This window comes from Pseudorca crassidens, chromosome 17 (assembly GCF_039906515.1).
Source record: "Pseudorca crassidens isolate mPseCra1 chromosome 17, mPseCra1.hap1, whole genome shotgun sequence".
Classification (NCBI taxonomy): domain Eukaryota; kingdom Metazoa; phylum Chordata; class Mammalia; order Artiodactyla; family Delphinidae; genus Pseudorca; species Pseudorca crassidens.
In genome coordinates, this window is record NC_090312.1 from 37,181,616 (window position 1) to 37,197,024 (window position 15,409).

At 41.1% G+C, this 15,409-nt stretch overlaps 1 protein-coding gene across 2 annotated transcripts in view; it reads right to left on the bottom strand.

Annotated features, from left to right (window-relative positions):
- Positions 1-15,409, bottom strand: part of SPAG1 (sperm associated antigen 1) — a 98,599-nt gene that overhangs the window by 17,664 nt on the left and 65,526 nt on the right. For both annotated transcript variants that reach the window (XM_067711627.1, XM_067711628.1), the window contains 3 exons: positions 10,948-11,361; positions 10,463-10,562; positions 5,305-5,457 (listed from right to left, as the gene is read on the bottom strand). In XM_067711627.1, the coding sequence (XP_067567728.1) occupies positions 5,305-5,457; positions 10,463-10,562; positions 10,948-11,361 (667 nt within the window). The remainder of the gene's footprint in view (positions 1-5,304; positions 5,458-10,462; positions 10,563-10,947; positions 11,362-15,409) is intronic.

Here is a 15,409-nt window from a genome sequence, read left to right on the forward strand (position 1 = left end):
AAAAAAACAAACAAACAAACAAACAACAAAAAAGTATCATACACCATGATCAAGTGGGGTTTATCCCAGGAATGCAAGGATTCTTCAATATACACAAATCAAACAATGTGATAAACCATATTAACAAAATGAATAAAAACCATATGATCATCTCAATAGATGCAGAAAAAGCTTTCAACAAAATTCAACACCCATTTATGATAAAAACGCTCCGGGAAGTAGGCACAGATGGAACTTACCTCAGCATAATAAAGGCCATATATGACAAATCCACAGCCAACATCATCCTCAGTAGTGAAAAACTGAAACTATTTCCACTAAGATCAGGAAGAAGACAACGTTGCCCACTCTCACCACTGTTATTCAACATAGTTTTGGAAGTTTTAGCCACAGCAATCAGAGAAGAACAAGAAATAAAAGGAATCCAAACCAGAAAAGAAGTAAAGCTGTCACTGTTTGCAGATGACATGCTACTATACATAGAGAATCCTAAAGATGCTACCAGAAAACTACTAGAGCTAATCAATGAATTTGGTAAAGTTGCAGGATACAAAATTAATGCACAGAAATCTCTGGCATTGCTATACACTAATGATGAAAAATCTGAAAGAGAAATTAAGGAAACACTCCTATTTACCACTGCAACAAAAAGAATAAAATACCTAGGAATAAACCTACCTAAGGAGACAAAAGACTTGTATGCAGAAGACTATTAGACACTGATGAAAGAAATTAATGATACAAACAGATGGAGAGATATACTATGTTCTTGGATTGGAAGAATCAACATTGTGAAAATGACTATACTACCCAAAGCAATCTACAGATTCAATGCAATCCCTATCAAACTACCAATGTTATTTTTCACAGCACTAGGACAAAAAATTGCACAATTCGTATGGAAACACAAAAGACCCCGAATAGCCAAAGGAATCTTAAGAAAGAAAAATGGAGCTGGAGGAATCAGGCTCCCTGACTTCAGACTATACTACCAAGCTACAGTAATCAAAGAGAGCATGGTACTGGCACAAAAACAGAAATACAGATCAATGGAACAGGATAGAAAACCCAGAGATAAACCCACGCACCTATGTCACCTTATTTTTGATAAAGGAGGCAAGAATATACAATGGAGAAAAGACAGCCTCTTTAATAAGTGGTTCTGGGAAAACTGGACAGCTACATGTAAAAGAATGAATTTAGAACACTCCCTAACACCATACACAAAAATAAACTCAAAATGGATTAAAGACCTAAATGTAAGGCCAGGCAGGCACTATAAAACTCTTAGAGGAAAACACAGGCAGAACAGTCCTATGACATAAATCACAGCAAGATCCTTTTTGACCCACCTCCTAGAGAAATGGAAATAAAAATAAAAATTAAAAAAACCAGACATTTCTCCAAAGAAGATATACAGATTGCCAACAAACACATGAAAGGATGCTCAACATCACTAATCATTAGAGAAATGCAAATCAAAACTACAATGAGGTATCACCTCACACCAGTCAGAATGGCCATCATCAAAAAATCTACAAACAACAAATGCTGGAGAGGGTGTGGAGAAAAGGGAACCCTCTTGCACTGTTGGTGGGAATGTAAATTGATACAGCCACTATGGAGAACAGTACGGAGGTTCCTTAAAAAACTAAAAATAGAACTGCCATATGACACAGCAATCCCACTACTGGGCATATATCCTGAGAAAACCATAATTCAAAAAGAGTCATGTACCCCAATGTTCACTGCAGCTCTATTTACAATAGCCACGACACGGAAGCAACGTAAGTGTCCACTGACAGATGAATGGATAAAGATGATGTGGATAAAATATTCCATATATACAATGGAATATTACTCAGCCATAAAAAGAAACAAAATTGAATTATCTGTAGTGAGGTAGATGGACCTAGAGTCTGTCATACAGAGTGAAGTAAGTCAGAAAGAGGAAAACAAATACCGTATGCTAACACATATATATGGAATCTAAATTAAAAAAAAAAAAAAGAAAAGCTTCTGAAGAACCTGGGGGCAGGACAGGAATAAAGATGCAGAAGTAGAGAATGGACTTGAGGACACGGGGAGGGAGAAGGGTAAGCTGGGATGAAGTGAGAGAGTGGCACGGATATATATACACTACCATATGTAAAACAGCTAGCTAGTGGGAAGCAGCTGTATAGCACAGGGAGATCAGCTCGGTGCCTTGTGACCACCTAGAGAGGTGGGATAGGGAGGGTGGGAGACTCAAGAGGGAGGAGATATGGGGATATATGTATATGTATAGCTGATTCACTTTGTTATAAAGCAGAAACTAACACACCATTGTAAAGCAATTGTACTCCAATAAAGATGTTAAAAATAAATAAATAATTTAAAAAAGGTGGTCCCCAAGACTGATAAAGTTACTGGTAATTAGTAGAATGCATTCCAATTAGTTAGCTCAGTAGTACTTTTTCTGTGAAAAAAATTTTGTATCTATATAGAGGCAAATGTAATACATACACTTTCCCTGCAATTTCATAAACCGAAATTTCAATAGTGATCTTTGGCTATGATAACCACATCTCATATATTTTAGTGTAAAAAATAAATTTGAAAAAATTAACGTATAACCACCCACAATAGCAGAAGAAAAAGAAAGAAAATTTTAGAAAAAAAGAATTTTCAAGCAAAACTTGTATTACCAGCAGAGAGGTAATTAAGAAGCAGCTGAAAAGAGATGATGTGTTGCCTGGGAATAAATAAGTATATGCAGGGAAATGTAACACGTAAGATTCCTGGGGAGGGATATGGTTAATGGAAGACACATACAAAATAGGCACAGATGTTTAAAGTTAAGAAAAAAAAAAAGCTGCTGTGGCTTTGGTGGCAAAGCAAGCATAAATATGAGATTCATGAAAAGGTATAGTGAAATTTTCTAAATGGATATTTTATAGAAGATATATATGGCAAAACCAGACAAAGCCTCCTCATCTTTAAAATGATGTATCAGCAAAAGCCATTCAATTAAAAAAAATGAATGAGTCTTAAACGTCAATTTGTGTAAAAGAACCTTCTTGAGTACATATAAAGATTACAATACAATCCTCAAAAAGCTAAACAGAATTACCATATGACCCAGCAATTCCATGCCTAGGTGTACGCCAAAAGGAACTGAAAACACGTATGCAAACAAAACCTTGCACGTGAATGTTCAGAGCAGCACTATTCACAACAGCCAAACGGTGCAAACAGCGGAAAGGTCCATCAACGGATGAATGGATAAACACAATGTGATACATCCATGCAACAGAATATTATTCAGTCATAAAAAGAAATAACGTCAACACACATGCCACACCGCGGACCAACCTTGAAAACATTATGCTAAGTGAAATAAGCCAGACACCAAAGGTACATATTGTATGATTCTATTTATATGAACTATCCAGAAAGGGTAAATCCACAGAGACAGCAGATCAGGTGCTTGGAAAGGGAGAATGAGGAGTGGCTGCTTAAGGGGGACAGAGTTTCCCTTTGGGGATGAAATATTTTGGAACTAGTTAAAGGTGGTGGCTGCACAACACTGTGAGTGTACTTAAGGCCGCTAAACTGTACACCTTAGAATAGTTAATTTAGCTGTTACGTGAATTTTACTTCAATATTTTAACAAAGTATAATGCAGAAGGTTCAGAAATGTGAATGCCCAGTCTTTCAGACATAAATTCCTCCCTTCAGACCATTCAGCCTATCATTATGAACCAGATTTCCTAAAACACCTCCTCAACAGGCCCCCTGTCTCTCTGTCAGATGCTTCTTTGTTTCATGAGAACCCCTAACCCTGGGAAAAGATCCTACTTTCCCCAACCATCTCGGAGACTCCCACACAGAGGATGGGCAAATTAAGAGCAGAATTCCACAGCATGGGTGAGCCACGCTCTGTCTGTTGGAGAATGCATTCATTCCACACAATTTTACTGAGGATGCCTACTGTACAAAGTACCGCAACTACAGAGACAGATAAAACACAACCCCGACCTCCAGGAACTCCTAGAAGAATAAGAGAAAAAGAACTTTACAAAAAGAGAAGGCAGAGAATTTACAAACAATATGGAAAGAAGGCATAGGTGGTAGGAAAGGAGCCTGAAGGGCACGTGTGCTGGGGAGATGGTGGATCAGGGAAAGTCCTCTTCTTCGGGACAAGAAGGAATTAACCAGACAAAAAGGGGGAAGAAGAGCCTTCAGACACATATGAGGAGGCAGCAGATGACGTGCAGCAAGGCAGCTGTGCAGCAGGAGAAAAGGCTTGGAGAGCTCTCAGTGACACGCCTGATTTTACAGGATGGAGACCAAGCCGTGAATGCCCACGGTTCCATCTGGTCCCACTCAGATCCAATAACCAATATCTACCCTTTACTTCCGGACAGGCTGGGACCAGACAGGTCCTGAGCGACCACAGAGTGGAAGCACCAAGCCCACTCTCCACACGAATCTTTCCAAGAGTTTTTCTCCAAAGTGCAGTGGGACCACGTGGGGAGGTAAGGCAGGATCTCAAAAAAGGAATTAATCCGAAACCTGCCATTCTCATTTTCCATAGCTTTGTTCAAGGTCCCCTCGTGGTCTCTCAACGCCCTTCACCTCTCCAACAACTGTGGCCCACACAGACAAAGGCAGCCTCACCTCTCTGTGATCCCCACCTCACTAATGTTCACACTTGGGGAGAATCTGTCTTATGTTAAGTTGTTCCCCCTAGCTATGTTCTAGTTTACTTAAAGACAGAGGCTATGTCATTTTTTTTTTTCCCTTTCTGTCTTTTTGTGGGGAGTGGGGCATGGTACACTAGACCAACACAAGGCTCAGTGTAATATACACATACTTGGAAGAAATTATACTTTGGACAAATGCGACCAGAAAATATTCTACATACCTAGAAATGTTATCCAAGTAGTAATTTTCAAAGTTCACCTGAAAGCAATTTATGAAGTCTGGAAATTCTTACCTTCCCATTCTCACCCAGGGGGTAAATAGGTCATAATATAAATTAGAACCAAATTCTGTGCTATTTTGCCATTTTAAGTTAATACTCATCCTAGGTGAGTGTCTATTTAAAGGGCACATAACACAAATATCTAGCAGGCCCATGAAGATATCCATCAAAACCATTTGGTTTTGAAGGAATGAAAGAAGACAATCATTCATGTAATGCCAATAACGAAGAACACGTCTACACTTTGACATCGTTCTTGAAGGAGGGGAGGAAAATAAAATCTCATTCCATTAGAAAACAACTAGACCTCAGGCGGCTGCCTCTGATCAGGTTACCTGTTAACACTGTCATTTGCTATCTGGATTCCGCAGTCTATTTGCAACACTGTTTTATAATCCACATAAGCTTTCTGATACTGCTCTAAAGCTTCATAGGCCATTGCTCGTCGAAGAAGAGGCTTGATTGAGAATGGACGAAGTTCCAGAGCCCTAAAGGAGACAGAAATATTACACTGTCATTTGTTTTGAAAATTACTCCCTTACTTACGCTAACTGAATGTATCCGATAGGACTGGACTCTCACATGCATTCATATCTGATATTTTACCTTGGGGATCTGGCAACATACCAGAAAGGCAAACCCAGAGTAGCAGAGCAATCAAATCTGTGGTTACCTCCTTTCTTTTAAAACAGTATCGAAGCCCTTTGGCATCTGCTCTTTCCCCCGGTGAGACTGAACTCCCCGACAGCAGGCGGTGCCCTCCCTCCCACTCCCCTGTGTACTAGCAGAGCCCATCATGGCACCAAGCACAGAGTAGGCTTTCAACAGGTTCTTGTTATTGACAGATTAAAAGGAAAATTTTTATTTGCACCTATGTATTTAATAAGGCACTTAGCACAGAACCACAAAACCTACACTGCATTTTGAAAATAAGCTCTCCAAAACTTAATACAGCTGATTATGATTTACTTGCTGCCAAAGGGCTTCAAACATAGACCCGAGGAAATCAAGGGAGTAAGTACCCAATGATTTCTTGTAAGTCATGAATTTTCACCTTGTACTTTTTAGTCTATGAAGCATTTCCAATATCACTAGAGATGTATTTCAAGGTTATGTTCCTTGGTTTTGTCTGAAGTAACTGCTTAAAGCTACCTCACTACTTAAGGCACTTCATTATATTCTGAAACAAAGAATACAATCAAAAGATTGTATTTATGAATGAAAACTATTGTACTCTTAGTTTTAACAAAATCAGCTGAAACTGTAAAGAAGAACTTCGTGCAGAGATCCTATGAAGAGCTAATAAGCCACTAACAAATCTCCGTGCCAGACTGCCCACAGCGGGGATAAAGGTTTGCTCTTCTGGTAATTCTTATGCATGAGCAGTTTATATATCAGACATTTAACTTGCTTCAGGAAAAGCACAAGTGAGGGCTTCTTGACTTTTTCCCCAACAGTCCTAGAGATCTGCTGTCTATACCTGTCTACAGTGATCTGGAAGGAGGAAGCTCCGACAACATCTGCCATTGCTAGTCTCTGCAGACATTCTCATCTAATGTCACAACAAGCCTGCAAGGTAAATAGTAACATGTTCATGTTGCAGGTGAGGAAATGGAGAGACACAGGGAGCAGTCTGCCCACGTGCCCGTTCTTCTGAATTTAAGCTGCAGGAAAGCACTGGCGTTGCGGGAGCTGATCACCACTGTATCCCAGTGCCTAGATCACTGCCAGGCCACTGGAGGGACTCGGCAAACCCCTCCCAAATGAACCTGCAGGGCCTACACTCTTTCTACCACGAACAGAAACAAGAGCACCACAGATAAAGGAACTCAGAGTCACCTGCCATTCAGGGATCCCCAATCCCTGGGCCACGGACCGGTACCGGTCCACGGCCTGTTAGGAGCCGGGCTGCACAGCAGGAGGTGAACGGTGGGTGAGCAAGTGAAGCTTCATCTGCCGCTCCCCATCTTCACAGCCCCTTGCATTACTTCCTGAACCATCCCCCCAATCCGAGGAAAAGTTGTCTTCCGCGAAACTGGTCCCTGGTGCCAAAAAGGCTGGGGACCGCTGCTCTACATCGTACAGATACTCAACTGGGTGTGTTCCTCAGCTGTGTATCATAGAATTTGTTCTAGAAATGTCATTAAACCTAATTAGCTTCATTTCTTTGAAAAATAACCAATTTTGCTTTGCCTAAGTGTTAGGATTGGGGATGATTTTAATGATCTTCTTTGCGTTGTACTGGGTTTTAAGACTTTTTTGTATAATAGGTATGTATTACTCGTGACCAGTAAAAGTTATTTTAAAAATAAAATTAAAGTCTATTAAAAACACTCAAACACTAGAAAACAGGTTTCTGGGCATCTGTACCACTGCCTTAAATCTACCTTAGTTAAATGCTTAGGGAATATTAACTACACAGTGATTATAAATATAGGTCACAAACACAAGACTACCCCCATTTTACCAAAGACTTCCAACACCCAAGGTGCTATTTATCCACAAGAGAGACCTGAGGTAGGCGTGGAATCTAAAACTGAATGAGATGATGCATTTAATTTTTAGCATTGCCCAGCCAAGTAAATGCAAGGTTTTTTCTCTTTAACCGCAATCCTGAAAATGAATGTGAGCTTTTAAGTGAGAATTCCACTAGAAGAAAAAAAGAAAAAAAAAAAGCACATCCATTCATAAAAACAAACACAGAGAACTTTTAAACCAGAGTTTACAAAAGCTTAACTATTCAAGTTAACACAGTTAAGACTCTTAAATCGTCTTCTAATTTCAAGTCCGTCTGTGAGCAACAAAGATGAGAAAAAGCAGAGAATTACTAGGCAACATTCATTCGTCTTGATTCTGTCAGAATACCCTCAATGGAAAATCAGCTGAAAGATTTTTGATGTGGTTTAGATAACCCAAAAAGATTCTCTGACAGATGGGAACAGTGAAGATTTTTCTTTTAGCTGATAAGCAATTATGAGAATGACAAGTAATTTCTAGAAATAATTCTAGAATTTCTAGAAATAATTCTAGAATTATTTCTAGAAATTGTTTTATTGTTTAAAATCATTTGGTTTTAAACTTTTCTTAGGTGTCATAACCCTGTTTCATGCTTCACCTGGAAGCCTAACCTAGAAACCTGGAGATGCTGAGGGGAGGAGAGGGCAGGGCCTGCAGCCACTGAGCTCCTCAAACAGCCTCATGCTCCCAGCAGCTGCTCTCCATAAGCGCCTGGGAAAGAGCTCAAGGGAAGTGCTTCAGAGTAGGCCCCAGGAGTGTAGACACTTAAAATCAAAGACTTTCCCCCAAAAATGCATACAAAGTTATTTCATAGGTTCCCCCTCTCCCTTATTTTAAACTTTGCCCTGGGCAGTTTTTCTTTTTCTCTGTTTGAATCCTGCTACCACTTGTTTTGTAATAAGTGCTCCTGCAACAGGAAACAACTCTCCAAGGAGCAAAGATAATTAACTGAAAAACTAAAAAATAGGCTCCATTTAAAATGTATGTAATCTTTTTCAGGTGAAGAGAAAACAGTCATCCTTCTGCTAATAATTGGTTCCTAGTTTATACATATTTAAATACAGCCATAGTTCAACATGTTCACATAAGTAAATCATGGTTTCCCTGGCACTGAAATGAGTTTGAGAATCGCTGCTTTGGCGTAAAATCACACCATGCTCCTTATGCTGAGACTCATACACCAGGTATCAAAGAAAACATCTAAGTAGGTCGGCTTCTAGAAAGGTCAGTACTGACCAGCAGAACCAGATTCCTCAGCCTAGAACACAGCTTTTAACTAAGGACACCTTACCTAAACCACCACCCACCTCCCTCCCTCCCTCCCTCCCCTGCAGGCAATTTCCCGCGCTCCTCCAGGGCAAACCTCCATTCTAGTGCCCACCCCCACTCCTGACCCCAGAGTCTCCTCTGTGACTTCCTCCTGGGTCTACACTGAAACAACACATTTTAGCAAGAAAATATCTGCCACCTTACTCTCACTTAAGGATAAAGTGAGTCCACTGTTTGTAACTAAAGTCCTGAACTCACTCACTGAAGGAAGACCTCAGACAAGTCTGAAGGGTAATATATTACCATCACACACTTGAACTGGAAGGTTCTTAGCTGCAAATCACAACGTGTCTGATAATCTGCAAATACACGTGGTCTTGTTGTTAGTTATGGGCAGCGGTAAATGTTTAACAACCGGCTCTCCTGAGTAAAGAGGCCCAGGTTTGGGTCATTTGCCAATTTTCATGGTATTAGTAGTACTCCAACCATGGCAGATTTCAACTACCAACTTGACTTCAACCAACTCACAAGATCCTGAAAACCTAACAATTAGCTAGTGTGAGATAGCACAGCAGTAGGTGGGGTCTAGAGTCAGACCAATGTGAATATAAATATTATTGATTTTAAATATGAATATGTAAAATCGGCAAAAAATCCAAGCAGCTCACGGCCTTCTTTTTAAACTGCAGGCACAGATACCAGCAAGATTTTATCCATATCAATAAACTGATACTATCAATGGAAAAAAAAACTGTTTACCTTATAATCAAGGTGTCCACACATGCTACTGTCCAAACTAGGGCTTCTGAGAGTGAATGGGGATGATATTAACAATTATACCAGACTACAGGAGTAAACCAAAACTGTGAAGGTTAAACCAGTACCTATGGCTTCTTATTTTTTAGATGCACTAATAGTAGCTTCTTTCCAAAGGGCTCCTGAAGCAGGCTTATTATTTAATGGTAAAATGATACTTTTTATTCATGTAAATATATTCATCCATCTCAGCATGTAACTTGTTGAGTACCATGGGTGACTAATGTGCTTGAGGGATGCAACCCTATAATACATGATTCTTGACCTCAGGGAGCTTAAAATCCAATGCAGTGGATGACATAAGTACCTACAGGTGTGAGAGTGACAGTGCAAGCATTACAGCCATGCAGATGACCAGGGAGCCCGAGGTGATCAGGAAAGCAGAGAGGATGGGGAAGCTGAAGAGGAAGGATTTCTGAAAAGCAAAGATGTATAAAGGGCATTATAGATATGAACCAAATGGGAGCAGAAAGCTTTTTTGGGGGGCAGTGTGGTGACAGAGGAGGTTATAATTATCTAGAAGACCATACTGAGCCACTGAACACCCGCTGAAACAGTCTGCACAAAATAATGCTTCAGGAAAAGCTATTCTGATGCCACAGTGGATTGGAGGAAGCAGAGAGACTAGTTAGAAGGCTTCTCCAGTACTCTGAGACTGATGTGAAAAAGAGTATGAATTAAGGTGATAGCAGTGGAAGTGAAAAAAGTTTGCACAATCTTCTTTAATTGTCTTCATATATGTGAAAGGATTTACAAGTTTTATGTATTAACCAATTAACACATCTTAAATGTCTTAATTAGACTCTTATGCAGAAAATTTACTATATTAAATACTGCATTCATCACAGTGAAATGATAATCTCTTGACAAAGCTGAAAACGGGCAGTTTACCTGTTACAATCTTGAATGCAGCCACTGCAATTTCCGTCTTTTAGGTAACATGCTGCTCTATTTGAATATAAGATACTTAGATCATCTGCATTTCCACTTCCTAAAATCACATTTAATTAAATACAGTTAAAATCCATTAGCGAAATCACAGTTCAACAGACAACTGAGGTCTCCCGCGGCACTGCAGTCCTACACCCCGCTGCTAATGCAGCTCCGAGGACCTCCCTGTGCCCGCAGTGGCCAGAGAGGCCAAGCCCGTAAGGGACCGCGGCAACCGTGCCCCGCCCGGGCACACGCTACGCGTTCCAAGGTACAGCTCCCGGAGGTGGAGTCGCTCCCGCCCTGCCCTCGGTTACTGGGAAGGAACCTACAGGGTGAGCGCCTGTCAATCGGGAGGTGGCCCGCGCCTCTCCCGCGTTGGCCCCTTTAGGTCCCGCGAGCCGCAGCCCGAGGGGCCAGGGACCCCGTGGGCGAAGCTCACTCACCTGCAGGCTCCAGCTGCGCGATCACCGCCGAGTACCTGAGAGCCGCCTCGGCGAACTGCCCGATTTTAAAGAGCTCGTTGCCCTGGCTCTTCAGGCCGGCGGGGCCGACTGGGGCGGCGGGCGCCGGCGCCGGCGGCGCGCCAGGTCCGGGGGACGCGCCGGGACCAGGGGACGCGCTGGCCGCGGGGCCCCCCGAGCGCCGCCCGCCGCCCGGGTGCCCATTGGAGCCGCCCGCCGTCGCCGGGGCCCGCGGCCGGTCCCGCTTGTCCGCGCCGGCCTCCGGCGCCCGGCCCCGCCGCGGCGCGCCCCTCTGCGGCCGCCTGCCGCCCTCGCTCTTGCCAGTCAGCTTCTTCTGGATGTTGCCCATGGCGCGCGGCTCGGCGGCGCGCCCGGCAGGCGCCGGCTCCGCGGCCTCTGTGGGGAGTGGATGCGGGAAGTGAGTGTTTGCATCATCGCGAGCAACTACCAGGGAGGCCGCGGCGGTGCCGGCGCAGGGGCGGGGTCGCGGGAGAAGCCAGGCAGAGTGGGCCCGCCCCTCGGGCGGAATCCGGCGGTTCCGGCGCCTCTGGGGGGCCGGTTGGCCCAGAGGGTTAACAGCGGAGGTCGAGGTCGCGCTCCGAGCCCTAGTGGCTTCCCGGGCTAGGGACGGAAGCCAACCCCGGATTTAACTCTTCAAACGCTGAAGAGCTTGGGACGTGAAAAGCGGCATTTCAAAATCATTCCCTTCATCAACGCATACGTATCGAGGTAGGTCTTACAAAATATGTACTTTTCTTCCATTTACAGTTTAGAAATGAATGAATGAAGTTACTAAAACTTGAATACAATAATTGCACCCAAAGTTAGGGCACCCTTTCCTTATGTTAAGGGACTGGGAGAAGATAATTTGAAAAAAAAAAAAAAAGTCCAAGTGATTTTTAAGCCATTTAAAAATGATTTTAGCAAAGAACTCACATAAAACAGGCACCTGGTTTTTAAAGTGAACCTTAAAAAGACAGTAAAATTTCCAGTACAATACCTTATTCAAACTTAAAAGTTCCTTTGATCTTGATTGAAAGATTTCAGGTACTTATCAGAGCTTAAATAATTGATTATTGAATTGATATTTAAATAGGCAAATGATGCATAAATATTTCATTGATGGGTGTCTTAATATTTAAAACAAAGCAATTCATCATTTCAAAGCACTAAATGCAGAAACTTCCCAGCTTTCTCTTGTAACAAATTCTAATCTGATTTTTAATGAATCTATTTCCCATTCTGTTTCATGAATGGTAAAGCCAGAATTTGAAGCACAAAGACAGAGGAAGTAGAAAACCACTAGTACTTAAATAAAAATCAGTGGATGGATGATCACCTTAAGGCAAGCAATGAGTATAAAAACACACTAATTAATAAATACAGCTTTCTATACAGCAGAATAACATCCAGTTTTGGATCACTTACCAAAAGGGGCTTAACAATAAAAAGATGATCTTATTATAGAGATAAATCCCCAAATGGGACCCAGAGCAAGGCTCCAGTACTCTTCATCTGGAATCTGCTGCTCAAGTCCCACCCAGCATAAAAATGGATGGAAGCTTAAGTCAGTGTCAGTAGAAACGATGGACAGCTAGTATTATTTTCTATTCCCTTGTATGTCTGACCAATACTATTACTAAATAGCTGCCATTTATTTAGAACTTAACATGGGTCAAGACCTTTACATACATTATCATTTTCATTATCGTTAATCTTCATACCAAGTATTGTCCCCACATTACAAATGAAGCAAGAGAAACACATGGAAGAAGCTAAGGAATTCTCTCAAGCATGAAGAGCTAGAAACCAACATAACTGAGATTCAAATGAAATAAATGCTGTACCTCTTTCCTTAAGACTGAAATGCCCCTTAACATTTTCCTGCAAAGGTAAGCAGAGGCCTGAACATGAAAGACTTGTGAGTCCTGTTGGGTATTTAACTACCTGTGGGACATTCCAGAGGAGTTGTTCAGGAGGTAGCTCCAAATGTAGGTCAGAGGAGGCCTTATCTAGAGACATTGACTTGGGAATTGCTGGCAAAAAAAGGATCACTGAAGTTTGAGTGTGAATGGAGTCACCGAGATCTTCCAAAGGATCCTAAGAAATAAAAAACTTAAAGGGGGGCTTCCCTGGTGGCACAGTGGTTGAGAGTCCGCCTGCAGATGCAGGGGACACGGGTTTGTGCCCCGGTCCGGGAAGATCCCACATGCCACGGAGCGGCTGGGCCCGTAAGCCATGGCCACTGAGCCTGCATGTCTGGAGCCTGTGCTCTGCAACGGGAGAGGCCTAAACAGTGAGAGGCCTGCATACTGCAAAAACAAAAACAACAACAAAAACAAAAACAAAACGCTTAAAGGATGATCAGAATCTCCAGTGGAGATGGAGGAGTACCTAGAAATGAGAGAGAAAACAGGAGGGTGTACTGCCTCAGAAACCAAGAAGAAAGAGTATTTCAGGGAGAAAGGAGTAAACAGTAACCAATATCAAAGGAAGGAATGGCCAAGAGTTTTGACTGCATAAGGATTAAAGAAAATCATTAGATCTGAAGACCACAAAGACTTCAGTACCCTGGGGTGGGGTGGTTTGGGTAGCTGGTAGATACAAAAATCCTCAATGAAATACTAGCAAACTGTTAAAAGGATTATACATCATGACCAAGTGGGATTTATCTCAGGAATGGAAGAGTAGTTCAACAGTAGAAAATCAATCTGTGCAACAGATGACATTAAAGGACAAGGGGAAAAACTGACACGGTCATAACTGACATTGAAAAGGAACTTGACAAAATCCAACACCCCTTCATGATAAAAACACTCAGAAAACTAAGAAGAGAAGTAAAATTTCTCAACATGATAAAGTACTTTTATGAAAAACAGCTAACATCATACTCAATAGTGAAATCCTGAAAGCTTTCCCCTGAAGCTCAGGAATAAGACAAAGATGCTGTTTTCACTGCAGCTACTCAACATTGTACTGGAAGTTGTAGCCTGATCAATTAGACAAGAAAAAGAAATAAAAGGCATATATATTGAAAAGAAAAAGTAAAACTATCTCTATTCATAGATGACATGATTATCTACAGAGATGACATGATTATCTACAGAGATGACATGATTATGTCATAGATGACATGATTATATATAGATTATCTATCTATACCTATATATATATAAATGTACATATATTCCCAAAGAATACACACACACACAAACCACTACTAGAGCTAATAAGCAAATTCAGTGATTTCAGAGTACAAGATCAACATACAAAAATCAGTTGTTTCTATAAATTAGCAATGAAAAATCCTGAAAGGAAATTACGAAAATAATTACATTTACAGTAGCATCCAAAGGAATAAAATATTTAGGAATAAACTTAACCAAGGCAGTGAAAGACTTGTATAATAAATATTGCTGAAAGAAATTAAATAGGGCTTCCCTGGTGGCGCAGTGGTTGAGAATCTGCCTGCTAATGCAGGGGACACAGGTTCAACCCCTGGTCTGGGAAGATCCCACATGCCGCAGAGCAACTAGGCCCGTGAGCCACAACTACTGAGCCTGCGCGTCTGGAGACTGTGCTCCGCGACAAGAGAGGCCGTGATAGTGAGAGGCCCGCACACCATGATGAAGAGTGGCCCCCGCTTGCCACAACTAGAGAAAGCCCTCGCACAGAAACGAAGACCCAACACCAACACAGCAAAAATAAATTAATTAATAAACTCCTACCCCCAACATCTAAAAAAAAAAAAAAAAAAGATCCTTTAAAAAATAGAAATTAAATAAATGGAAAAACATCTCTTGATCATAGATAGGAAGACTTAATGTTGTTAAAATATTAATACTATACAAAGCAGTCTACAGATTCAACATAATCCCTATCAAAACTCCACAGCCTTTTGGGCAGAAATGGAAAAGCTGATCCTCAAATTCATGTGGAATTTCAAGGGGCCTAGAATAGCCAAAACAATCTTGAAAAAGAGAACAAAATCAAAGGACTTACACTTCAGACTTCAAAACTTATGGAAAGCTACAGTAATCAAAACAGCGTGGTACGACATAAGGATAGACATATAAACCAATGAAATAGAGAGTCCAGAAATAAACCCATGCATCTATGGCCATGTGATTGTTTTCTTAGGGTAAAATATGTTTGAATTTTTATCAAATGCAAATCAATGAAACATCTAAAAACCACAGCTTTGGACCATGTCAGTCAGGTAGTTTTTTTGTTTGTTTGTTTGTTTTAATACACCTTTATTATTTTTTTTGAGGTATAGTTGATTTACAATATTATATGTTTTAGATGTACAAAATATTGATTCACAATTTTTAAAGGTTATATTCCATTTATAGTTATTATAAAATATTGGCTATATTCCCTGTGCTGTATAATATACCCTTGTAGCTTATTTATTTTACACATAGTAGTTTGTACCACTTAA